Source organism: Eretmochelys imbricata, chromosome 3 (genome assembly GCF_965152235.1).
Source record: "Eretmochelys imbricata isolate rEreImb1 chromosome 3, rEreImb1.hap1, whole genome shotgun sequence".
Taxonomy (NCBI): domain Eukaryota; kingdom Metazoa; phylum Chordata; order Testudines; family Cheloniidae; genus Eretmochelys; species Eretmochelys imbricata.
This window is the reverse complement of record NC_135574.1, coordinates 45,971,115-45,998,913: the sequence shown is the minus strand read 5'-3', so window position 1 is coordinate 45,998,913 and position 27,799 is coordinate 45,971,115. Positions and strand designations below refer to the sequence as shown.

The window sequence follows — 27,799 nt, the reverse complement described above, 5'->3', positions numbered from 1 at the left end:
CGAAACATGGTCGCTGGCAAAGATTGAAGAACATCCACTGTCTGTCATGCAGAGGGCGATGGAACGAACATTTCTGGGCATTTCGCTTCACCATCACATCCCCAACGAAATAATTAGGCAGCAGTCTGGAGTTCGAGACGTTGTTGTTGAAAGCAGGCTCAGCAAAATGCGGAGGGTGAGACAAGTGGCCCGACTCAGCATCAACAGATGGACCGCAGCTATATCCGAGTGGTTTCCACGAGAACAGAAACGGCCACACTGTTGTCTTCCAAAGAGGTGGGATGATTTCCTAACAAGGAGATATGGACAAGCATGGTGAAGGATGGCCAGAGCGAGAGAAGATTGGAAGACGTGTTGTGATCGGCTCAGTCTCAACTGATGGACAGACAGTCTCCTCATCTACGCAGATTCTGTACTAAGCATATTAATACAGAACTTTGTGTAATTCATTTAAATTACAATACAGAATTGTTTTTCCTGCATCTGTCAGAAGCAGTGCAAAGGCTTGGGGGATTCAGGGGTAACGGAGGAGCTGAAGGAGAAGGAAGGAGCCTAGGAGTGAACCTGGAGGGTGCTGGGTGTGGGTGGAAGGTTTTTCTTGTGGGGGTGGGATTGTTAGGGTGTTGGGAAGCCTCCCCTGTGCAGACCCTGGCTGACCCCAAGCCTCTCCCATTCAGTCAGGCACATCTGCCCCTGTCACCACACCCCTCATTCCTATAGGTGTCTGCAGCCCCACTTTGCCATCCCCAGGATTGTAGTGATTGTTTTTATTTTTCTGAACACTTAGTGTGATACTGAAAATGGGCATGTTAGGGATTTGGTGTGGTGCACTGGGGTGTCATGATATGGTGGACTAATGTTGCACTCAGCACAAGCTACTGCCTCAATTTGATTTCCTTACTTTTTAGTGTTTGCATTGTGGGGATATATTGCTTGAGCAACTATACCTTCGGGGGCGTGTGTGTGTGTAAATCTAAGGATTGCTTCCAAATGAGATTATATGTAATGCGCGGAAATGGAAATGTACAGAACATGACTGTCCCTTAAAGTGTGCCAACACTCTCACAGCAGAGATTACCTCTCTTCTCTGCAGGACTAGCTGAATGCAACTGTTTGGCTTTCTTTGTAGCTAGTGATCTGCTTCTGTCCCACAGAGGATGATTCAAGGTTTGTCTAGGAGTTGGGTTTGTAGCCTTGGCTGTAAAGATCTGAAGAGTCAGAAAATTCTTATCCTGAGAAGGAAAGGAGTACTTGTGGCACCTTAGAGACTAACCAATTTATTTGAGCATAAGCTTTCGTGAGCTACAGCTCACTTCATCGGATGCATACTATGGAAAATACAGAAGATGTTTTTATACGCACAAACCATGAAAAAATGGGTGTTTATCACTACAAAAGGTTTTCTCTCCCCCCACCCTACTCTCCTGCTGGTAATAGCTTATCTAAAGTGATCACTCTCCTTACAGTGTGTATGATAATCAAGGTGGGCCATTTCCAGCACAAAACCAGGAACAGGAGAGTGGGGTGCGGGGAGAGAAAACCTTTTGTAGTGATAAACACCCATTTTTTCATGGTTTGTGTGTATAAAAACATCTTCTGTATTTTCCACAGTATGCATCCGATGAAGTGAGCTGTAGCTCACGAAAGCTTATGCTCAAATGAATTGGTTAGTCTCTAAGGTGCCACAAGTACTCCTTTTCTTTTTGCGAATACAGACTAACACGGCTGTTACTCTGAAACCTGTCATTATCCAGAGAAGCGCTTCTGACCATTAAAATAATGCCATTTCATATATCCTTCTTGTAGTAGGCTACTGCTCTGTGCCCTTTACCTATCAGATATAATGGTGAAGTAAGGATGATCTGGAACTGTTATACAATATACTCCTAGGGGAATTCTGCACTTCGCCCCTGTGCAGAATTCATGTCCTCCCTGAAAATACTTTCTGCCGGGAGAGGTGCTGTAGTGACAACTTTTGCCCAACAGAGGTTCACACAGATTGGGTTTAGAAGGGCTATTTGGAGGGACAGACTAGGATGAAGGCACAGGAGCTAGTGGGGGACAGCATTGAGCTGGGGCTGAATGGGAGTGACAGTGCAGGGACATGTGGGGATGGAGGAGGAGGCTGTGGGGCCACAGTGGGGAGGAGAAGTGGCTGAGTGTGGGTGCAGGGACACACTGGGACGGGGCAGATGTGTTTTGATTGAATGGGAGATGTTATACCAATAAAATAAAAACCAGCAGGATCTTATTAAAGGGAAAAAGGCAAAATACCACATTTATTGTGAATACAGAAAGAATCATAGTAAGCAGTTAGTTATAGTTATAACATTCCATTCAATCTCATATTTATTCACACACACACACACATGCGCGCGTTCTGCAAGGTTGTTATCATAGTTACCAGCCTTAGAGTTGCTGTCATAAATATAAAGGGAAGGGTAAACCCCTTTGAAATCCCTCCTGGCCAGGGGAAAGCTCCTCTCACCTGTAAAGGGTTAAGAAGCTAAAGGTAACCTCGCTGGCACCTGACCAAAATGACCAATGAGGAGACAAGATACTTTCAAAAGCTGGGAGGAGGGAGAGAAACAAGGGGTCTGTGTCTGTCTGTATGCTGGGTCTTTGCTGGGGATAGACCAGGAATGGAGTCTCAGAACTTTTAGTAAGTAATCTAGCTAGGTATGTGTTAGATTATGATTTCTTTAAATGGCTGAGAAAAGAATTGTGCTGAATAGAATAACTATTTCTGTCTGTGTATCTTTTTTGTAACTTAAGGTTTTGCCTAGAGGGGTTCTCTATGTTTTTGAATCTAATTACCCTGTAAGATATCTACCATCCTGATTTTACAGGGGGGATTTCTTCATTTCTATTTACTTCTATTTTTATTAAAAGTCTTCTTGTAAGAAACTGAATGTTTTTTCATTGTTCTTAGATCCAAGGGTTTGGGTCTGTGGTCACCTATGCAAATTGGTGAGGCTTTTTATCCAACATTTCCCAGGAAAGGGGGGGGTGCAAGTGTTGGGAGGATTGTTCATTGTTCTTAAGATCCAAGGGTCTGGGTCTGTAGTCACCTAGGCAAATTGGTGAGGCTTTTTACCAAACCTTGTCCAGGAAGTGGGGTGCAAGGCTTTGGGAAGTATTTTGGGGGGAAGGACGCGTCCAAACAGCTGTTCCCCAGTAACCAGTATTAGTTTGGTGGTGGTAGCGGCCAGTCCAAGGACAACGGGGGGAATATTTTGTACCTTGGGGAAGTTTTTGACCTAAGCTGGTAAAGATAAGCTTAGGAGGTTTTTCATGCAGGTCCCCACATCTGTACCCTAGAGTTCAGAGTGGGGGAGGAACCTTGACAGTTGCTCATGCCAAGCCACTGGCCAGGTGGCCTGGACATGAGGAGGGAGCAGGGCCTTGTCAGATGCTCATCTGATGCTCCTGGAAGTTGGTTTGCAGAATCAGACCCCCAAAGTTCTCACTTTTTAGAGTCTATTTTTATAGGAATTTCTTCCTATGCCAGTCTATGGGAATTGCTTCATCATGCTGTTGCTGAATCAATCAGCAGATAGCACATTCCTGAGGGCTCCGTGCTGCTAGATGTTATCTTGTTCTTTGGTTCTCCCATTCTTGAGGCTGTTGGGTGGATTCCAGTCTGCCCTCCGGGAGGGTCCTCTGGTTATTTCCACTTGACGCATTCTTCAGCCGATGGACACTGGATTCTTAGGCTGGTACCTCCCTGATCATTCAGCTATTATCCACACCAAGCATCCATCCACGTACATCCTCTATCTCTATTTTAATCACAATTGTTAATACAACAAAAGGGCAGGGAGTCTCTGAGTGCTGTTTCTGTTGTTAGAGTATTGCTTTGAGAACAGACTCTGTCTTAGAATGTACTAACACAATTAGCAGCTTGCAAGTTTCACACATAGAGGGAGAGAAACAGTACCAAAAACCAAGAGACCTCTTAATTAGTAATACCCTGGAATTTAAACTATGGGGAATCAAACTCATTTGTGATTTTAATACAGAACTTCTTTAATACGATCCAACAGAGAGACTAGGGGTTAGCCAGAGTCTACATGGGGGAGGTTCCCCAACTCCCTAACAAACCCATGCCCAACTCTTCCATAATTCTCCTATCTATACCCAGCAACCCTCCAGGTTCACTGGTAGACTCCTTCCCAGCAATTACTTCCCTGTCCCAGAGCTCCTGTGTTACCACAGACTTCCCCAAGCCTTTGCACTGCTTCTGGGGGGTTCAGGAAATACATTTCTGTATTATAGTTAAATGAATTATTACTCAGTTATGTATTCATAGGCCTCGTAAGGAATCTATTTGTCAAGAAACATTTTCTGATTTTTTATTTTTTTTTGGTCTGCATTATTAGATATATTTGCTGACCGGTATGATTATATTGTGTTATTTTGACAATAAAAGATTCAGAATTTTGCATAAATTTTAATTTTTTGGCACAGAATTCCCCTAGAAGTAGCAGTAGCTACATATCACAGGTGATGGCAGGTGAGCAGCACAAGGAAAGACCACTGTTTCTTCCCTCAACAGTTATTTTCGTATGTGATGCCACAAGGTTAGGATCCGTTATATTGAGTTTCTTAGATTGTATACAGGGTTGGTTTACCTTTTTAATACACTTAACTTCCATGATCACTAGGTTTATTTTTCTGTGGATGTGCGTTTTCCATTTATCACTACCCATGCAAGATGCTTCCTTCTCCCCACCAAGGCAAGCTTGCTATGACTCCTTTAAGAGCCAGTGAGCAGACCATTCTGGCCACTCCAGCAAAATGTAGGGTCCTTCTCTTTAGGGAGGGAAGTAGTGAACTCAGCTTACTCCTCTGTCAGAATTACTTCAGCCTGTGCCAGTCAGAGAAACAAGGGACTAGCTGCTTTCATTGCAGATTTGGAATGTTTCTGGGGCATGCAATCTCCAGTCTGTCACTGAACAATTTATTCCCTTAAAATGGCAAGGCATGCTGCCCCATTAGGGATTCCTAGCAATGCTTTTTGTCGGACATGTACACTGGTAACTTGTTCTAATACAGCAGGGGCGGGCAAAGTTTTTGGCCTGAGGGCCGCATCGGGTTTCTGAAATTGTACGGAGGGTCAGTTAGGGGAGGCTCTGCCTCCCCAGACAGCTAGGCGTGGCCCGACCCCCACCCCCTATACGGCCCCCCGGGACTCCTGCCCCATCCAAACCCCGCCTGTTCCCTGTCCCCTGACAGCCCCCCCCTACCCCGGGACCCCCGCCCCATCCACCCCTCCCTGTCCCCTGACTGCCCCCGCTGCCCCATCGAACTCCCCGTGCCCCCATTCAACCCTCCCGTTCCCTGCCCTCTGACCACCACCCCAAACTCCCTTGCCCTCTATCCAACCCCCCCTGCTCCCTGCCCTCTTACCGCGCTGCCTGGAGCACTGGTAGCTGGCGGCACTACAGTGCCACCCAGAGCACCAGGACAGGCAGCTGTGCCACCCGGCTGGAGCCAACTACACCACCGCGCAGCATAGAGCACCGGGTCAGGCTGCAACTCTGCAGCTGCGCTGTCTGGCAGGAGCTCACAGCCCCGCTGCCTGAGCTGACGCTGCGGGGGAAGGGGGAACAGCACAGGAGGAGCTCAGGAGCTGGCCAGGAGGGTCCTGTGGGCCGGATGTGGCCCGCAGGCTGTAGTTTGCCCACCTCTGTAATACAGGCTAGTTAAAACTAGGGAGAAAAGTGAAGAACTACAGAAGGACCTAACAAAGCTACGTAACTAACAATGCCAGGTGAACTTCCACATAGAGAGTGCAAGACTTTTACAGCTATATTGTAGGCAATGAATTCCCACTGAAACTTACCAGTGACTATTGTCCTCTGAATTTTACCATAGATACAAAACATGTGACGAACCTATTTACAGTGAGCCCTGGTTCCATCATGCAAACATGTGAAGTCTGAATATACCAAATTTTTTTTACCTAGCTACAAGAGAAGACTTTTGACAGATTAAATTTAAATTGTTTAAAGCTGTTCATTCAATGTAACCTACATTAGCAAGCAAATTCTGTGGATTGCCTGGGATTGTTGACAGCTGCTTGATTTATTTTTTTTTCTCAGTAATTAACAGCAGATCCTTCTGTTAGGAAGGCTGTGGAGCTGTCAGTCAGACCCTTTGGATACAAGATCAGTTATTACATCGACAGCTGGGTGAATGAGGGAGACTGTTTTTACTAATGTGTTCACATTATGAATCATTTTGGTCGGATCAAGTTTGCTTCCTTAAGTTATCTCAGAGTTCTTTGTAGCTCTCATCTTATTGTCTATAGTTGACTTTACAGTGGAATTTGGTCTTCATTCTTCCAGGTTTGAGGTAACTCTAGCTATATTTGTGGGGCTTTTTTTTATTTAAATATTTAAAAAAAAAATAAAAAACCCTTCCTAGTATAGTGGGAAAGCTGTGTCAAAAAGGAGGTTGTTGCAGCATGTTTCAAAAGCTCTAAGACTCAGGACGAGTCTGAACACAATTGTGTAACTGAGCGTAGTTGCTCATCTTCTCAACGGGCTCTTGAGCATGGGGTGCTGTTCTTTCACTCCTCTGTTCAACATGTGTTTGGGGTTGTTAGGAGGGTTTGTAAGGAGGTATGGGTGCGGTGTTTTCAGTATGCTAATAGTGCCCAACTGTATGTCTGTCTTGTGCAGCTCAGTGCTTCAGCCACTGTGTTGTTGAGATTGGGGAGTGGCTGAGAGAGCTGTCTGAAGCTCAAACTAAACAAGAAGGAGGTGGTGATGGTGGACTGTGGGAAGTAGCCAGAGGAGATGGAAGAGGTAATACAGTCCCTTTTAAAGTAGTACATTCCCCATTAGCCTGCCAGAGATTGCAACTTGGGTGTATGTTAGACTTCCTGCTGCTGCTCAATGATTATTGCCACAATAACCAGGTCAGTTTTTGGATGTAGACGCTGCTACTGGTATCTATCCCTTTGTTACCTCAAGAGTTGACTTGCAATGCACTGCACATGGAACTACACCTTACAATTATTTGGAGAATTAAACTGGTGAGGAATACCCACAGCTCACTTAATGAGCAGGGCATCTTGCTGGAAGTTGCTCCAGATTCTGAATGGCTATCAGCTGTTCTCTGGGTAGAGGTATAAGATGGTTTTCATTACCTAGAAGGCTGAAATGGCCTGGGTCTTGCCTACCTGAGATCACCTACTGTGAGGTCAGCAGTGGCTCTTGAACTGGATCTCCGGTATTATAAAAGAGAGGGGGCTGCTGACTGGGTATACTCTGCTAGAACTACAGGACCTTAGAAGTTGCTCTCCCTCCTTAATCCAAAATGGTCTGAATTTGGTGATGCTCCAGGCACGCACAAAGCCCTCCATTTGTTAGGGATTTCAGTAAGACATAGGGGTGAGGGGTTTTTTAAGAGTCTTTTTTTTCCACTGTGTGCTGTCTGAGATAAGGCTTGATTATTTAAGGCTGATGGAATTAATATTTGTATATTGGTATTAATGCTGATTAGTTATTGTAAGTCCAATTCTAAGGCCCCTCAGAGCTTTTTCTATGGATGTTACTTTTTCCCCCCAATGTTAAACCTAAAGAAATCTCTGACAACTTATTCAACGATCGGCCCTCTCTCTGCTAAGAATGCTTTCTCTGGCTCTCATGCTTTTCATCCTAATTCTTGTTAACTGTATTGTCTTGGAATGCAGCTGTCCTAGAGATTTGTAAGTGGAGATGAGGGTCAGTGAGGTAGCTGATTTATGGCCTTAAAACCATTTTTCAAGGTTTTGATCACACAAGACTAATAGCCAGTGGTGGGATTGGAGCACAGAGGTCATTTGTTCTCACCGCTGTCGGTCGTGCTGAGTTGAGCTACTGCATTCTACACAAGCTGGATTCTCTGGATTGGTTCTACCTCTACCAACAGGTGCAGATAATTCCAGTAATCTAGAAGGAGATGGCTAATGTGTAGATTGTCAGCCTCTCCTCATCCAAGAGGAAGGGATAAAGTCTGACAGGCTGAAGATGAAAGAAGATATTTCTCCATATTACAGTTGCCAGTTGGTGATCTCCCAGAAGCTCAAGGCATCACCTCACTTTGAATGGGGGGTAGGTACCTTAGAAGCAGGACAGCGACCCACCTAGTGTTTTGAACTATTTTTCCCAACCAACCAACTTCACTTAAATCTTGGCTGGGTTTGGTTTGAGCCAGCTCTTCATCCAGATGCTGATTTCTTGTGAGCATTGGCACATCTTTGTAAAGGAACTGGCAGCAGACAGTTTAGTTAAATGAAACTGACAAGTTGCACTCTCCCTGCAGCTAGGACCACAAATGCACATATAACTGTTAATTGTTGACACTGCTGTGTTGAATAGTGATTAGGCTCTGTGAAGGGGAAAGAAGGTACTCCATGTGAGCTCTCCTCTCCAAATGGCTTGGCATCCAAACTCCAAATCAGATAGTTTTGCTGAGAATTGATTTTTAGTTTGTGGAGGCTCTCACGCCCAGATTCCTGAATTAGGCAATAAGGGGGAGAAGGAAAATAACTTTTCTGTATCTACCAGCATATTTTCATTACAGAACAAAGCAAGAGGACAACATTAAAGGTGCTCTTGCATGGTTGTAAGTCAGTTGAAGTGGTAGTGAATGATGAAAAATTATATGTGTATTAAAAACTAGTTAAGTCTCGGCTCTGTTTGTTTCTAGACCGTGGCGCATGTCATGGGTTTAGAATTTCTGTTAGTTGTTCACGAGAACCTATGAGATCGTGTCTTTTTGATGTTAGTTGGGATCTGTTGAAACTCATTTTTATCCTTCATGATTTTAACTAACTGTTTTGTTTTGAGCAGTCTTCAATAGTTTGCATCTCCTGTTTTGAAATAAGAAAAATGTTAAAACATAATGAATTAACTCAGACCTACTTGCTTATATCATGAACATGCTCAGCACAATAAATCCATAGTGCATCCAATAACTTTTTGCCAATAAATCATCAAATTTGATATCCAAAACTATATAGCCGAACTTTCAGTTGGATATTAAACGGAAACTAGGTTAGTAGTATTTTACAGTTAGCAATTTAATTTTTCCCTTCACATAATAAACATATAATTCATTTAACATTCTCTTTTGTTTGAATATTTAAATAGACTTACAATTTCACGATACATACTATACAAAGAAACTGTCTATTTCAGGGGTTCTTATCAGTTTGTGTATAAATTTCCCTACTGTTTAACGTTTTTAAAATTTTCCCTAAATGCTAACATTTTGTGTATTTTCATTCGTTATTTATAATAGGTGGAATATATGCTGGTAGCTTTTGATCATGAACATAAGAAAGTACGTTTGTCACTAACTGGAGAAGAAGTTCTTCATACACTGCAAGAGAAGGGTGAAAGAGTAAATCCCAAGTAAGTAGCAGTTTCTTTTATCTCCTTGTGCAAATGCACTGTTGTACAATCTTTAATTACATAATTATGTATGATTTTTTTCCCCCCAGAGGACCCCTGCCTTATTCAGTACACAGGATGGGTGGTGCTCTGGGCAGGAATCAGGTCTGTGTGATGAAGGAGGTTGTTGTCTGTAGGACTCCTGCCTGAGTATTTGTTGCAGAAGTGGGAGATGTGTAGTGAATTGGGCAGGGAATTGCTGGAAGGAAGGGAAAAAAAAAAAAAAAAAAAAAAAAAGGATGTTCTCACAGTTGAATGTTACCCTGGAGAATGGATTCTATCCCTCCCTCTGCCATGGAGTTTCTGTGTAATGCTGGGCAACCCTTTCTGGCCAACTGAACATTTTGGTATATGTCTAAAATGACAAAAAATAAACCCACCACCCAACCCTCTGGCAGTGCATCTCAGAGCCTCGGTCTACAGACTTCAGCTTATGCTATAACACTGAAAAGCCGTTTAGACATTGAGACTTGGGCTCTGAAGCCTGAGGACAGGGTGGGTTTCAGAGCCGAAGCTCCAGCCTGAGTCCAAACGTCTACACAGCATTTTTTTAGCTCCGTAGTGTGATCCTCATGAGCCCAAGTCTGAATCTGTAGACCTGGGCTCTGAAACTCTCTGCCACAGGTATGGGTTGTTGGGGGTTTTTTGTTTTTGTTTTTTTTTTTGCCATGTTGATATGTCCTTAAGTGCATGTTCCCTGTTTTCTCAGTGCCCACCTTGAGATCCTATGGCTGACAACTCAGCTGCCACTGTCCCAAATGGGACTTGTGTTTTCAACATAAAAAGTTTTATAAAAATGCGAAGTTCTCTGAAAAAATCAGGCCTTAGGTGTTTCAAGTTGGGCACCAAAAGTTTAGCTGACACTTGACAATTTTGGCTTTTTTGGGCAATCTCTGTTCCCCATCTGCAATATGAAGATAACACCTAATCTCTCAGAGGTATTGTGAAGACAAATGTTTGAAGCATTCAGATACTGTAAGAGCACAAGATAAATGCCAAGGAGGAAATTTTGTATTCAGAGCAGTACAAGTATGGTATATATTAAATTAGGCCTGGGGTCTCATGTTGAATAAAATAAAAAATATTAAATGACAATTCACTGAATGAGGCAGAGGTCCTGGGGCTGGGCCAGGGAAGAGAACTTTGTAATTAAAGACCGCATCATAATGCGTACATACATGGGGCTCGAATTAGGGCTACACGTTCAACCTTAATTCTGACTTTTCCTCACTTTTTTTGGAGTGCTTGACTTTGCAAGTTTATTGTTCTTTTAATATATGCATATTTAAAAAAAAAAAAGCAGAGACAAATTCTATGTTTAAACTACATTGATTTCCCAGTATGGGTCTTTAGAGGGATTGGACCTTTAGAGTCAGAGCCGAGACCTCTACCACTTTAGCTAAGAGAGTAACTGGTAGCAAGAGTAAGCTTTGAGAGGGGAATACACTCTCTCTGGGTTCTGGAGGAAAATGTTTTCTAGTAGCTACAGACCTTGCACCACAACCTGGCCCCACCCCTACACCACAATTTGCTACCCCTCTGCATTCTAGTCAGGTGTCTTCCTCCCTGCCTGGGTGCCAGCAGAGGGATACTAGAAATCACAGGAGAGTCTCCCTTCTCATAGTTCTGTGCCTAGCACCATATAAACCAGAAGAAGCAATTGCTGGGAAAGTCCTGTTCAGCTACTGCATTCCTGGGATGGAACATGCTTAATGCAGATAAGGTCTTCAGAGAATTTAACTGCCAAACTCTTAAGTAATCTTTGTGCATGTGCAAATGGATTTTTTCAAAGGCTTAGAAATTGGCCAGATTGGGGCAAAATTTCACAGAAAAGGTGTTGTGGGGTACATCCACCCCATCAGGGTGTGTAACAGTGTGGGGTGGCCTAGTCTCCCCAGTAACCACAGCAGCCCTGGCTCCTACGGCAGCATGGCCTAATGGTCTGGGTCAGTGCAGCAGCCCTCTGTGGCAGGGCAGTGCGGCCCAGCAGCCGGAGTCAATGGGACTGCCCAGTGCGGCCCAGTGGCTGGAGTCAATGGGATGGGCCACCAGGTCCCAGCCCTGTTTGCAGCAGGGGCATTCACCACCGACTCAGCAGGGATTCTTCCGAAACACACTTAAGTCAAACCCCAGTTCCGCAACCAGATCAATGCTTAGTTCCCTTGGGCTACTTCCTATTAGTCCTTCCACGGCTAGTCTCAGGGGTTCTGTGGTCTTTCTTCCATCTGCAATGTTGGGCAGCTGAGGGTCAGTTGATGCTGGAGCCCAGCTGGTCTCTACGTACTGGAGTGCCGGCAGTCTCTTTGCAGGAGCCTGCAACGCACCTCCATGCCCTTCCAGGGTCAGCCCAGACTGAGCTGAGCTGCTCCTTTTTATATCCTGGTTCCAGCAGAGATGAGGGGGTGTGGCTTCCTCTGCCCACAGAGTGCTTAACCCTTGCTGAACCAGTGTGGGGCCCGTACACCCCGTCACAGAAAGCAAAAAGCACATCTGTGATGCATGGTAAGTCCCTGCTCCAAAGCATGGAGGCACAAGAGCTTCTCAACCAAACAGATGTAAGAATTTTTTAACATGGGCAAAACAGTGTATTTTTCCCTACACTGGATCGTGGAAAAAACAGAACAGTTTAGCTGATATTTAAACAGGAAAAAATATCAGCCTCCAGCGGACACCCAGCATGCAAAATTTCAGCCCAAATAGTTGAAGTTTGGCAAAGTTGTAAGCAACTTGAAAACAGGGTCTTTGCCTAACACTTTCCCTAATTATCTTAAACTACAAGTGGCACTACTAACTCTGCCCATAATAGAAATCAGTCACAATCATACAGCACTTGGACAGTAGAAACTACTACTTCTCTCACATACCACAAGATAGGTGCTATCAAATTTCAAATTCCATAGAATTTTAGAGACTTGGTAGGTTTTTGAAATATGTGATCTTTCCCAAAGGTTTTAGTGTTCCCTATAATTCATACTTAATAATCTGTCTCTTTTGCAGTTGTATAAAAATATTTAAACTGTGCTATTCTTTCATTCCAGCCACCCAACACTTTGGCGTCCAGAATATGGAAGCTATATGATTGAAGGGACACCTGGGCAGCCATATGGAGGAACCATGTCTGAATTTAACACTGTACAAGACAACATGAGGAAACGACGGCGGGAGGCTGCTTCTGTGTTGAAAGGAGATGAGGCTCTTTGTACTGTGACATCATTTCCAAGGTTAGATGCTATCTTTTTTTTCTTTTTTCAGAAATACATATGTAAGGCTGTGGGCTGAATGGCCTCTGTGGGCCTGATGAACATTTGTCATGTAAGTGATTTTCAGATTGAAAAGAAAAAGAGATGAATTTAAACTCAGTTCTAGCTCTTGCTGTTCAGGTCAGTCAGTGCAGCTGTATGTATCACATAATTCATTTTTGATGATTTGGCTATATAGATAAATCTTGTTTACCAAAAAGTTATTTCCTGTTGATGCTGATGTGCTTGTGCCTCATTTTTCATTCTTGTAGGTCACTTAAGCATTTCCCAATAGCTTTGTTGCTTACTGAAGACAGTTACTGAAATTAATATAATATAAAATGAACATGCAGCATAGACCAGAATTCAGAGAACAATCTGTGAGGCAGAGTAAATGATCTAATAAAAGGGGTTCCCTCCCCCCCAGGTTTATGGAGGGATTTGCTAAACATAACTAAGCTGAAGCAAATTTCCAAACCGCTTATCTGAACAAAGCATATGCATACCTAAAGTGGAGCAGAAAACTACTGTTGATGCTTTTTGAGGGGTTGAACTGACTTCTAATAGAAAGGGATTGTGGGGAGCACTTTGAAATGAGCATAGTATAAGTACTGCATTGGTATGTGATTATATGTATCTAGACAGGGCATCTGCCTGGAGAGTCCTCTATTCTTTGTATGAACAGCGTCTGCTTTAGCTTGTAAAAGAATCTCCAGAAGTAGTAAACTGAAATAGAATTTGGGCATAATTATCAAATAGAAAGAAACATGCTTCATAGTCTCCTCTTGAGAAAAATGATGTTTCCAAGTGGAAATCTGTTAACAGATTAACTTTAGTTACCACAGCAAGTCAAACATGGGAGGAGAATTTTGTTAGATTCTTCATAAAGGGAAAATAAATCCTGCTACACAGTACAACAGGAGGCCTCTTGCAATTCCAGTTTACCTTGTCTGTGTGGCTCCTGAGGTGGTACAGAAATTGATGGTCCTAAAATCTGGCTCATGAGTATTACAAAAATGGGGTTTGCAGAGAAGTTCCCAGTTCTGAGCCAAAAATATGGCTTTTTAAATTATGCCCCAGTAACTTTAAAACGCGTATACTATCAAAATCTACTTCCATTTCATGGAGTACTTAAACTGGTTATGTCTGCACTAACAGGAATGTGTATGAAACCATACACTTGAGCTGTCCAGTGTATTACAGAATTATTTTTGGCGTTACAGCCTTGTAAAAAGATTAGTACTTACACTGGTAAATTTGTGTAATCTGCAGCCCCACCCTTGTTATGAAGAAGAAAAACACAAGAATTTTACTCTTCCCAAGGAAGCAGGCAAATATAATTTTGTAAGGCTGTGATAGTAACACACGGAGCTGGTTGAATTTAGTGCTTGAATCTAGTAAATTATACACAGTATAAGCTATTTATAAGATTGGTTTGGTCCATTTAAGCTGATATTTCTCACTGAACCCTTTAGGTTATTTTGATCCTGCCTCACGGCCATCTTGCCTTTAAAGTCCTGTTTGGCGGAGCAGAGTCCAGCTAACTTTCTTTGCTAAGATGTTATAGAGATGATGCAGTACTTAAAAATTGCAGGCATCTGGAAAGTTTATGAAAATCAATGAAAGCTGCTGTAGTTCTTCCAGGCAGGAGCAGTAAAAAAGGGGTATAGAAATGTGCTTATTAAAATTAATTAGTAGTGCTTGTAGTATTGCTTATTTGTTGAACTCAAAACACTTGGGAAAAGTGAGTATGCATAACTATGCCCATTTTACAGATACTGAAGCATAAAGAAGTTAGAACTTGTCAGGTTTCACAGTAAAGTCATTGGCCAACCTGGAAATAGAACCAGAGTCATGTGATTCTAAATTTGGTCAGATCAGTAGGCTTCACTCTTAAGGATCAGAGTGATACAGTTTTTCTGGTCATGCAGACTTTGTGCGGTTTATGCCAGTTAGTGTTAAATGTTACATTTTTATCTGATAAGGCAGCCTGTAATGTCTCAAATTAAACTGTAACAAATGCTACACTACATGAAATATTATGCCAAATCTTCAAAAATTCTTTAATTTTGAGTATCTTAAGGTATGCTGAATTGCTTGTTTGCATCTGTGTGCAGCCAGGTTTTCTTTAACAACACTGGGGGTTGCTTTAAAAAGCATAGCCTTGGTCATAGATAGCATGTGGTGTGGAGTTAGTCAATCACTCACACATTTACCTCCATCTTCACTACCCTTTGACTTTCTTATTAAACATTAGACATATATTTTCTACTTTAACAATTTCTGATTAGTGTCAAAGAGAATGATTAGAGTATATTGAGGTTATCATATCAAATATGTACATTTCATTGGGTTCTCTAAGAGTTGCCATAAGAATACTAAACCTGAAATGTAGGTTTCCCTAGAGCTGTGCAGTTTTCAAATTCAGAAAATGAATTTTACACTACTGTGGACTGAATTCATGTAGTTAAATCAAAGGAAGCTATAAAGCGGAGCTGTTAAGGTACCAAAAGAGGGTAAAACTATGACACAGATAAGACAGCCTCTCAGGTACCTGCTTCAAAGGAGTTAAGACAACAATGGCTGGGCCATCAGTTGGGGGAAGAACCTGCCTGACTGGCACCATGGATTAGGATGTTTTCCTCTTCCTAAGGCTAGGACTGAGATCAGAAGACCCTGTGGGTTTACAGAGGTGTTCCTGGCAGAAAGGAGTGGGCAGAGGGGAGTGGACAACTCATCTGGAAGCCACTGGGGACCCAGAGTTAGCATGCAGCGAGGCTGGCACATAGACAGACTTGAGAGCCAGGGTCTGCAGCCACCTTGCTATAATTTGGTGCCCAGAAAGGACAGGGGCACCAAAGCTAAATCACGTCTACCTAGGGATTTGAGGAAATGCCAAAAGTATTTAAGACAATATTCATAGAGGTCTTTTTTTATTTTTTGAATCTACTTCTCTGAGCTCTCTGTACCGTTTGGGCAAATCATACTTTGTTTCAGAGAAACTGCTTCTGAGTCACTGCATGATGTTACTGATCATAGCTCATGAAGGAGAACTCTGGCAGTGTCCAAGTCCAGTTGGACCTGCTAGGAAACCTGGTTGGCAGCTAGGAAGGTATAACTTGGAGACCCAGTCAAGAGTGGTTGGGTTGTGGGATCGCACTCCAAAGAGAAGTAAAGGAATGGACCTGCCACTTGAAAGAGGTGCACTCAAGGTCTCAAGAAAGGGCAGGTTGCCTAGGGATGTGACAATAGGTGACTCCTAAATTTACCATAACTGAAAGATGAGGGGGATTATTTTGGTATACTTTGTGCATTTCACAACACTTAGTTTAGTTTATTTCACTGTTATCTCTGCATTCAGTTTTCCATGTTTGTGTGAGTGTTTCATACAGCAGTGGGAGAAGAGCATTTTTAATTTGTAAAATCACAAATTGGCAGGGTGTCCTGGGACATATGTAGTATCTGAAACTACTACTTACTCTTCTGAAATGGACTGGTTTTCAGGTTGACTTTGTCCCTTTAACAAAAACAAGTAAACTATTGTAAACACTACTGAAACAGATTACTTTAGGGATTTGAATTAAACAGTACTGTAAAAAGGATCAGTTGAGGGCAGAGAATGTCACTGCATTTCACTTTTAATAATCACGAGTGCTAATGCATACTATGACATACATGAGGACTAATTTTCTAAAGCTTCTTTTAGTGTTTGCCATTAAAATGTGAGCATTTACCATCCATTAACACATAGTGGTATGAAATTCCACTTATTGCAACCACAGACTAAAACTGTGGTAATTGTTGGCAAATGCTGACCTTTTTAATAGTGATTGCCATTAGTCCCCTTTCTTTGTTAATGACTACTGGTGATTAGGTAACACTGAAAAGTGCCTTAGAAATGCCTACAGTAAATATATTTTTTCACTATTTTTATTCCTTTGTCTATTAAGATCATAGTCTCACCTAACCATAGGGCATTTAATAACATAAAATTATAATTTATTTAATTTATGGCTTACTCAAATTGTCATCTATAGATTAGGATGTCCAGGATTTACGCTACCGGAATGTGAGCCAACGCCAGTAGAAGGAGGTGCTTCAAAGTCTCTCTTCTTTCCAGATGAAGCTATCAACAAACATCCTAGATTTAGGTAAGAGTGAGTCTGGAGGAGAAAGAAGAACAACTCTTTATGTACATATTTAATACACAATTTTATCATCGTGTAAGTGGAATGCAGAGCTATGTGAATAATTGCTGTACAAGTCCCAGGGACATAGACAAAGATGTAATGTTACATATTTACTGTCAAGGTGACCTATAAAGGTAAATAACAATTTCAGCAATTTTAGCCTGATACTGGCAGAATTCACCACATGTTTAACATCATCTATGATTCTATGATTCAGTACGTTACCTTAAAATGGACTGTTTCCCTTAAGTCCTGGCACAGCCATCCCACTCCTGCTCAAAGTAAAATTCCAAAATAATGAACGTTGGGAACATCACAACCATCTTGGAATCTAACTAAAGCATGGAGCCAACCTATTTGAGGTGGACAGTATTGTGTAGTTCTGCAGAGGCTTTTATTACAGTATAAGATTTAACCTTTGCAAAACTTCCCTTACCCCATTCTCCCATAGATCATAGGCTTCTTTATTCTGCTTGTGATATTACTGTCACAAAACATAGAATTGACTTCAGTGAAGGACCAAATCTGCTACAGTACAAATGAAAATGAGTGAGAGGCTAAGTGGACAAATGTTTGGAAGTTTTTCCTGAAAAAAGCATTTAATATAAACTGTTTAAATTTTAGTACTCTGACAAGAAACATTCGACACCGAAGAGGAGAGAAAGTAGTGATAAACGTACCAAGTGAGTAAATGTCAGTGGTTTTCTTCAAGTAATTGATCTATGTCTGATGCTTTACTTACTGAATACTTGTATTTTCCTCACAGTATTTAAAGATAAGAATACTCCATCACCATTGACAGAAACATTTCCTAAGGATGATGGAGAAGCAGCAAAAGCAGCTAAACCAGACCATATATATATGGATGCCATGGGTTTTGGAATGGGCAACTGTTGCCTTCAGGTAAAATACATCTGAGTCTCAAAACGATGTAAAATAATGCAATGACATTCTCTTCCCTATAAATTTGCAAATTGTATCTTACACAGTGTGATGCTTTCTCAAAATCCAGTTAATGACTGTCCACAGTTTACCGTTGTCTAATTTTATATTGTAACTTGATAATTTGCCAATATTTAACGTCTTTATAAAAAGGTTATATTAAATTTATATTGTTGGTAAGGCCCATTTTTGGTCTTCACTGATAAAGAGAGCAAGACTTGGAGAACAGGATTTGCGTGTCTTGATAATTGTGCTGAAAGACCCCTTTACTTAGCCAAGCACCTTGTCTTGGAGCTCCACCATGCTAAGGTGTGGAAGACATGCAGATCAGGACTGAAGTATGTTTTTGGATTGGTGAAAAACCTTAAGCAGAATCTCACTTCAGTCCTTAGCAGGCCACACTTTGAGGAAATAGTTGCAGGTCACCTAGCTTGCAGGTGGACTTTTGAGAAAGAGGTCAAAGAACTAAGAACAGGGTTCGGGAAAGCTCCCTGGAACATTTTATATTGCAGAGCATCTTTAAATAAATACAAATTTCATTGCTATTTTGCTAAATTTTACACCTATGTAAAATTCTTTCTTCAGAGATATTTTTAGGTGTATTCTTTTCTTTAACCATGCTGTGAACCTCTTAATTAATCCACACAGGTATTTTTCTGCCGTTATTTACTAAGAGGCATGTAATTCTTGCACAAGCAAATCTTCCCCTTTGTACCTTTCCATCTCTCTTCCCTAGTTACTAATTTGATTTTACTTAAGATACAGTAACAGTTTGGCATTTCACAATGCTCCAGTACCTTTTAAATGTGGTTATTCTGAGTGTCCCTCTACTGTAGCAATTTTGCACAAGGGGCTGATGGCTGAGATAGTTCTTGTGTGTTTGACTTTGTGATGATAGCTTCTGTCTTTGTTGTTGCTTCTTTTGTGGTAACCAGGAAGAGATCATTATGTTATGCCTCCATGGAATTAAATAGAATCTTCTAAATGCTTCTTGTTTCACAACATTCTGTAGGCTGCACTTGTAGTAATCCTGTCAAAACACCTTTGTTCCAGATTAAAAGACTCAACAATGAATGAATGAACGAACAAAAAATAAAATCTCATTGACAGCAAATTGCACAACGCTGAGGGGAGAAAGCTCACTACAAACGCAGCTAGGGAGGATCCATGAAATAATACATTCAGACTCCTTTTGCAGTGTTTAAACATTTATATGAAGCATTAATTCTTTAAATATGTCCGTATTTTCTGTCATCTTTTATGTATGTCACCTCGGAAGGAGTACTGTGGAAAGGGATCTGTAGGTCATAGTAGATCACAAGCTAAATATGAGTCAACAGTGTAACGCTGTTGCAAAAAAAGCAAACATCATTCTGGGATGTATTAGCAGAAGTATTGTAAGCAAGACACGAGAAATAATTCTTCCACTCTACTCTGCACTGATTAAGCCTCAGCTGGAGTATTGTGTCCAGTTCTGGGCACCACGTTTCAGGAAAGATGTGGACAAATTGGAGAAAGTCCAGAGAAGAGCAGCAAAAATGATTAAAGGTCTAGAAAACATGACCTATGAGGGAAGATTGAAAAAATTGGGCTTCTTTAGTCTGGAAAAGAGAAGACTGAGAGGGGAGATAAGTTTTCAAGTACATAAAAGGTTGTTACAAAGAGGAGGGAGAAAAATTGTTCTTAACCTCTGAGGATAGGACAAGAAGCAATGGGCTTAAATTGCAGCAAGGAAGGTTTAGGTTAGACATTAGGAAAAGCTTCCCATCAGAGTGGTTAAGCACTGGAATAAATTGCCTAGGGAGGTTGTGGAATCTCCATCATTGGGGATTTTTAAGAGCAGGTTGGTCAAACACCTGTCAGGGATGGTCTAGGTAATACTTAGTCCTGCCTTGAATGCAGGGGACTGGACTAGATGACCTCTTGCGATCCCTTCCTGTTCTATGATTCTATATTTTGTAATTATTTGCAGTCATATGTGAGAACATCTTAAAATTATATAAAATCCTAGTTATGGAGAGCTGTGTAGATATTCATGTCTTATAATGGTCTGGGAGCATAATATAGTAAAATATCATTCTGTGGGCAAGTTAGTGATCAAAAGGTAAAAGAGATGACATTTGATGCACTTGACCATCCCAGAGCCATTCCATTGCTTGATAAGTTGCCCTCTTAGTAGCAGGTATAAAGCATCCCATGTCAATGATGATTTCCTCTCCCCTCCCTTGCCCCATAATAAAGTCTTCAGTCAAATCTTGGCAGGTGTTAACAGTTTCTGGTTTGTCAAGAGCTTGTACCTTGGCCATATCATCTATGATTGCTGTGCTGAAAGCCCTCTGCTGGCGTAAGGTACCAATCATGTCCGTATGTGCTGGCTCACAATGACTGTGCAAGATGTGCGTTAGTTTGCTTTTTGTCTAGCACATATGTGGCGTTCTGTCACATTCCAACCTCAATCATGGAACAACAGAGAACTCGTGCTTTCCCAAAGTCATACATAAATCAACATCACCCTGAGATCTGGACACTACCAGGAGGTAAGCAAACGACCCATCCTGTGGTTAGCTCTGTAACGCTCCCTTCCACCTTCACTCTTTCTTACTTTCTTCTTGCATTCGCGCACGTCTTTAGTTTGTACTTCTTGATTGGAGTCCATAGATTGATGGAGCCCTGGATAAATCTTTGGGTTTTGAGGGCTTCGTACAAGTCATGACCCAAAGTATCCTTTCAGCTGACACCTTAAGCTATCTCCTCTCTGAAGACTGCTTTTGTCGTGATATTAATGAGCTCTGGTTCATCATATGCAAATAAGTTGTCAGGGTGAATAATTCATCCTTCTTGACATTTAACAGCAGCTAATAAGTCTAGATGATATTTAGTTACTTCTGGAGAAGTCCTATAAACTACATCCATATCCCACAGTTTATCTTCAGTAAGTGCTTTAAGAGCCTTTCTGCTAAGTGTGTGTTCCTTCTCAGTCCTGTTCAAAGCACATATTTCTCTATACTTAGCCTCTGCATCAGCCAACTCCACCGCTTTCCCATCCATTAGACTTTCTATGAGTCTATGGATTCCAGCTGACTCAGAGTTTACACTAGTAAAATCTGTATTTTGTTTGTTGCTTTTATCTTTTGATGCAACACATCTTTATTGTAGCACTCAATGTAATATGCAGTGTCATATATCTGACCCAAATGACGCTCAGTGTGTCCAATTAACATTATTTTTGCATGTACCATTCTTGCTAACGGTGACTGCTTTGTTCAGTTTCTCACCTGTCTCACGTGTTGAAACTGTGCTTAATGGATACCTTCAGACTTCTGGATTACTGCAGAATAAGCCGATGTTTTTCTCAAAACACAAGTAATGGGACCCAGTATAAGTGCTGTAGCTGGCACTTGTCCCAACGCTTTCAGTGTTTCCCTGATGCTTGATGTACTTCCTCTCCAGCCTTGCCAAAATCAGTTTATGGGTGCACTTATAGCATGTAAGGTGCCACAGAGCATTGTGTTTAACCAGGTCCCCAGTGATAGTGTTCAAAGATTCAGCCATTAGTCAGTACTCTTCGTCTCCCCGTTTATGCCTAAAAATGATCACGGCCACAGTGAAAAAACAAGGAATTTGTAATAACTGACAATTACAACCTTCAAGTAATTTAATGTATGTTATGTAATTAAGAGTATACCACTCGCAAGTGGTATACAAGTAATTTCTGGTTTAATGCTGACCTCTTAACTTCAATACATCTTTTGGCATAATAAACAAAAATCATAATCCGTATCACTGAACCATTTCTTTTTTGCTGCTGTCAGATCAACTTGAAGCACTTCTTCCATTTACAGTAATCTGTAACATTAAATTAATCACGTATCCAGTTCTGAGCATTCGCTGATAACACAGTACTGTAAGTCGAGAAATGAGAGACTTAAACCAGCTTTTGACAGCAGTAGCCTCTTCTGCAGGTGAAAACAGAATTCCTTCATTTCAGTTTATTCAGGTATGTCTACACAGCAGAGAAGAACCAGTGGCTGGCCAGCATCAGCCGACTTGAGCTCGCAAGGCTCAGACTGTGGGAGTGTTTCATTGCTGTGTCGACTTAACCCGGAAGTCTACACAGTAATGAAACGTCTCTGCAGCCCAAGCTAGCTGTGGGTTTTTCTTTGATGTTTAGACATACCCTTCAACTAGTTCAGTTCAATGACTAGTTCATTCAACGTTAACAAACCAGTTGGGAGTTGAAAATGCAGGAAAGTGGGTTGTTGTGTTTTTTTTCCCCCCCATCTCTTCCAATCTATGAATAAAAACTAGGTGTGAAAGGATGAGATCTACTAAGTCTAATATCGTGAAGGACATGGTGACCAGAAACAATCAGCTCTATTCACTTAACTACAGATGATACTACTTTGCTTAAAAATCAGTTAGTTATAAATGCAAAACATGCTTTGATAAACTTTTTAATATTTTTTTCTTATGTATCCAACACATTCATAGTATCTTTATTTAATTAAATTTTAAAATGCTGTTTTTGTGCATATTTAATTTAATTTGAATTTCCATCCAAATAGAGCTAGACACAAATCACAAGTAAAAAATTAATCATCTAGTAAATAAGAAATGTCATTCACCATTTTCTAAAATGATAAATATAAACATTTGAATAAATGTACATTAATTATAAATTTGCTTAAATATATACTGTTACAATGTATCCTTCTGGTTAATAAAAAGAAGCACCAAATTTGGTGCAACCTATATACATTTAGTTCCCAAGCAACATGTTTTAATGGCCATCAACCAGGGAGAATCAGCTTTGCTTTAGGAAAGTAATTAAAAAGTACAAATACAAAAGAAGATTAAAACTGATCATTTAAATCCAGGTTTCTGCTTGCTGATTTAAATCATGATTAAAATTGATTATTTAAATCACTTTAATTTAATTTAATCAACCCTACTTCCATATCTGTTAAATTGGTTGCAAGCAAAACTAACCTAGGGGAGATCCTACTGAGTGTTCCTCTTAAACATTAAGAGGCAGGAGTAAAACTAATTTGTATGTCTTGTTCCAGTGCTAAATTCTTCTTTTGAAAGAGGTTATAAAACCTTTCAAAGTTTATTTTACAGTTCCTTGAAGGGAAATATGTGGGGCTCAGTAGTAGGGATCAGGGGACTGAGGGGGAGGTGTCTATATTTTATGTAGTTTCAATTGTAATTTCTTCAGGAGGAAAACTGGTAATCTTGTAATGTTGCAGTTAATAATGTTTATTGTGATAGTGTCTAAGGACCAACAAGGAGTGGGGCCCCATTTTGTTAGATATGTACAAACAGAGTAGTAGGCTGTCCCTGCTCTGAATAGTTCACAATCTAAATAGACAAGGTGGGCACAGGGTTGGGGAAAGAGTATAACGTACAAGCAGAGAGAACAGTGTGATGGCAGCAAATGTCAAGTTGGTTTCACAATTTTTATTGAAGGTTAGGGGCTTTTAGGGGAAGGGATAAGCTAAATGGGAAGGTAAGTTGGGGGGGAAATGGGGAAGAGGGTAAAAGGTGTAGAGCAAAGCTGAGGTGAAGAGACTGAGGAAGAGGGTGTGGGAGGGTTGAAGCAAACAGCCAGTCTGCACAGAGCAGAAGCAGTCCAGTCAAAACTGTAGAAAGTTCTCCCTATTGCCCAAAGGTCCCTGCTTTAGCTGCTTCTGCCCCTGCCAGCTGGAATTTCTGGTGGCTGCTCTGCAGTTTTCTCCTAAGCCCACATGGGGGAAGTACCACCTATGTGCTAATGTCCCCTGGTGTTGAGGTGGTCTTGCTTACACAGTTCTGGGTCTAGTGGAGTGCTGGGGGAGGGGATGCCCCAGCTGGATCCCATTTTATCCCTTCTCTCTCCCCTCGTGCAGCAATCTCTGCTACTTGAGTTCAAGTGGTGACAGAGTACAGTTTTCTCGGGGGGGTGGTCCCTGTTTTGTAATGTCACAAAGTTTAAAGGGGAGAAACAGGAGGAGAAAAACCTATTAATTAACTCAGTTTGTCTACATGGAGACTTAAATGCACAGCAAGCAGGGCTGTGAATTTATAGCACGCTAGCCTGCCGTGCACTAAATGGCCGTGGGGATCCTGCTACCATGCACTAAAAGTTATGTAGTACACTTTCGTCTTACAATTGTGTTTTGGTCTCTCTCTAATACAGGCAAAAGTACATTTTTACAGAAACTTTAAAGTACACCAAAGCACTTCTGTTTCCCCCCCAGTTTTACAATAACCTATAATTAGGCTGGAGATCACAAAAGGATCTTGGATTAAAGGATTCTTTTAAAAACAAATTTACCTGTAATGTCAAATAAATGCTATGACTTGTAATCCTTTCTGACTGTGTTCCTCTGAGGGAGTTGGCTTCTGGAATGCTGCTTAAAGAGGATATTATCAGCTCATGTTCATTAGAGATGTTAGTCCTCAGTTTCTCTTGGTCCTGGCTAACATTTGAACTACAGCCCCAGCATCTGAGTGCCCTTCTAAAATGCAGCCTAAAATCTTTAATGAATATTAAAGTGTTGAAGTTGTGACATGGTTACTACTGGAAACACTGGCAGCAAAGATCAGTTTTCCTCAGTCCATGGACAAATTAAAATAGACAGTGGAAGTGACTTTCAGAATACCGTTGGTTCCAGTAGATGGTCTAGAGCCTGCAGACTTGCTTTTGTGTAATAATCCTACTTCTTCTAACAGGTAACATTCCAGGCTTGCAGCATTTCTGAAGCAAGATGCCTTTATGATCAGCTAGCTACAATCTGTCCTATTGTGGTGAGTAATAGCACGTTTGGTGATAAAGTTCTATTTACTGTATAAACAAGCAAGCAAGCAAAAAAAATCTTAAAGTTTAAAGTCCTATAAAAAAGACCTTTCTATCTTTTAGTTACAAACCTAACTAAATTAGTGCATCAGATAATTTTTTCTAGCAATGTTTTGAAAATGTGGTCTTCAGCAAAAATGGAAGGTGCTGTATTAGGTGGTTGTACAGTAACAGTAGTATATCTGAGAAAAAATCTATAACTCATGTGCTGTTTGCCATAGTACATGTGTGCCTTATTCTGCTAGTAGGCAGCAAATAACAAAACAGTTTGGCTGCAGTAGTCTCGTCAATGAAGTTATTTTTGGGGGGTTTTTAGTAACTTTTACCAAACTGTAAATGTCTATGCTCTCATAATCTTGTAACATGTTCAGGATATACTTTTAAAAAAAAAATCATCAGGCTTTATTTTATAGCAAACAAATAAAAGGCAGGGTTCCTTTCCAAAGAGCTTACAGTATCCATTTAGGCATGGCATGACATGACAAGAGGGTAACAGAAAAGGCAAATGGGGGAGTGAGGAAGGTCAAAGGTTATAAGTAACTTTTTCAAAATGTTAGGATCTTTAGTTACATTTTCAAATGTGAATCTGGCAGCCTGTTTTCAAAGGCTCAGTTAGGCAAGCTGTTTTTTTTCCGAAGGCTTAACTTGGACAAATTTTAACAATTTTTCACAGGGTTGGCAAAAAGTACATTCCTGACATTAGGGCAATGCGCCTGCCAAATTTCAAGTCCCACTCCAAAGCAAGGACTCACTAGACTTTCTCAATGAAAGGGTTGTAAGAATTTTTCAACATGTGTGAAATGTATTTTTCCCTTACATTTTTCATGGAAATGGCTGAACCATTTTTGCTGAAACTTTCCAAAGGAATTTAGTTTGAGGCAGACATCCTGCATGAAAAATTTCAGCCCAGATGTTTTAATTCTGGTAAGATTTGTATAAATGATTGAAAACAGGGTCTTGTAATGTGGAGTGTTAAGCAACCTTAATTATAGGTTCAGATAGAGTAGGCTAAGTGAACTAATCACTTCAGTAATAACTGGACACTGAGTTTAACAAGATAAAATGTTGGTCAAATTAAGTTTGCTGACAGGAGTGGAAGTATGGTAGCACAATATTTGATTATACATCATGAAATTATCTCTGCAGATCTCATGTTGTAGCTCCTTAAATATGGATCTGTAGAGGCAATATATTTTGAGAACATCAGCAACGAGGTAAATAAACCTCCTTTCTATGTGGGCCGTTAATGGCAATGGCTTCTGAGGAAGAAATGTGCTGTCCTGCATCAGCAGAGGGTTGGTGTAGCAGAAACTTGGGGGTGGACAAAAAAAATCACTCCCACTCCTGCCCCCAGTAATAGTTTAGGCTCTGAGTACATAATACATTTTTTATAGGCGTGTATATACAGGAGTTCAAAAGTAAACTTTCTGTACAGTTCTTTTTTGAGTGCTTGTTCACGTCAATTCCAATCAGATGTGCGCGTGCCGTGTGCATGGTTGTCAGGAAGTTTTTCCCTTAGCAGCTCCCGTTGGGTCGGCTGGGGAGCCTCCTGGAGTGGCGCCTTCATGGCGCTCAATATATGATCCTGCTAACCTGACCCTGCTTCAGTTCCTTCTTAACATCCGGGGCAGCTGTTGGAACTGCGAATCGCTTGCTTTGCAAGTGCTTCCCTAGCGCAGTTACCTGGTCTAGTTCTTCTTGTTTTCTAGTTTTGTAGTAGTTAGTATAGGTGTTTGTGAGCGGGATCTTCCCTATCCCCTCACCCCTTCTTGGGCTCCGGAGCATGCCGTGAGCCCAAGGCTTTGTCTTGTAGCGCATGCCACGAGCCCATGCCAAATAGCGACCCCCACGACACTTGCCTGAGGTGTCTGGAGGAGGCGCATCAGACAGAGCGCTGCAAAATCTGCAGAGCTTTTAAACCTAGGACAAAAAAGGAGCGGGGTTTCCGTTTGAAGCAGCTGCTCATAGAATTTGCACTTCATCCAGCGGCTTCAGACCGTCAAGTCTTGGGCCCAAGCACTTCAGTGTGGCGTGCTCCAGCATCAGTTAGCAACTCGGGGCCAAGGAAGGACTCTAGTGTGAGAGCGCCTCGGCACCGGCAATCCCTGGCGCCGCAACAGGGAGCAGCAGCCTGGCACCACTCTACTTCCCCAGTGCCCCACAAGCTACATAAAAAGACTGAGAGAGGGCACTCTCCTCAGAGAGCTGCCGGACTACCAGGGGATGCTTTGCTGGGTCCCAGACGGCAAGAGTCGGTGTCGTCAACTCCGGCGCCCGAGAAGGCACCATCGAGTCCGGCACATAGCGACTCTCCAGAGGGCAGTGCCAGGTGGAGGTGTTGGAACCACCCTCCACCCCAGACACATTTGAAGCCGCAAGAGATCTCCTAGAGTTGACTGCAGCGCAGCCTCCCGTTATTAGGGACAAGCCTCTGGTACAGTTGAGACCAGTACCATCCAGAGGCAAGCGCACCATGATGCTGCACTCCCAGTTACCGGACCAGCACTGCGCCTGGCACTGATTCTGGTTGCCGTGACATCACTGAGTCCAGCGGGAACACACCGGTACTGGGGACACGGCAATCTATTTCCCCGGCACCGAGGACGGATCGGCACCTGGTCCAGGACCTTCACAGGACCGGCACCAGCAAGCAGCACTGGAGCGCAGCAGGTGATCACCAGCGCCGGTCCCCATCATCAGACCATCCGTCCTGATCCTTGACAAGATCATTGAGGCACCGGTCCCCTGCCTCTTCCATGCGGTACTGGTGGCCAGCACATGGGGCTTCAACACTGCCATGGTCCTCGCCCTCGGGCTTTTTAGAGTCTGACGCAGACTCATATTATTCGAAGTGCAGTTGACACAGGTCGGACAGACGCCGAAGGGATGCACATATGGCCTGGTAGCCGTAGTGGCAACCCCCCGTGCAATGGCCTTTTTGAACCCCCGGGCTAACCATCAGGCCCAGGATACCCTGTCCAGGGGCTGCATGTCTGTGACCTCAGAATGCCACCATTCCCAGTCACCTAGATACAGACCTGCCCAAGCCGCCCCCTCAGACTGCAGAGGTGGGATTGGAGTAGCCGGCAAGAAGGAACTGAAGAGGTGTCGGGTCGGCAGGGTCCTATATCCAGCACCTAG

At 42.0% G+C, this 27,799-nt stretch overlaps 1 protein-coding gene across 2 annotated transcripts in view; it reads left to right on the top strand.

Annotated features, from left to right (window-relative positions):
* Positions 1-27,799, top strand: part of GCLC (glutamate-cysteine ligase catalytic subunit) — a 57,328-nt gene that overhangs the window by 15,475 nt on the left and 14,054 nt on the right. Inside the window, exons 1-7 of one of the 2 annotated variants that reach the window (XM_077812644.1) lie at positions 7,956-8,105; positions 9,298-9,410; positions 12,488-12,670; positions 16,726-16,839; positions 17,503-17,561; positions 17,645-17,781; positions 24,535-24,609. In XM_077812644.1, the coding sequence (XP_077668770.1) occupies positions 8,022-8,105; positions 9,298-9,410; positions 12,488-12,670; positions 16,726-16,839; positions 17,503-17,561; positions 17,645-17,781; positions 24,535-24,609 (765 nt within the window). In that variant the 5' untranslated portion in view covers positions 7,956-8,021. Of the gene's footprint in view, positions 1-7,955; positions 8,106-9,297; positions 9,411-12,487; positions 12,671-16,725; positions 16,840-17,502; positions 17,562-17,644; positions 17,782-24,534; positions 24,610-27,799 lie in introns of those variants that run through there. The other variant, XM_077812643.1, reaches the window with a different exon arrangement.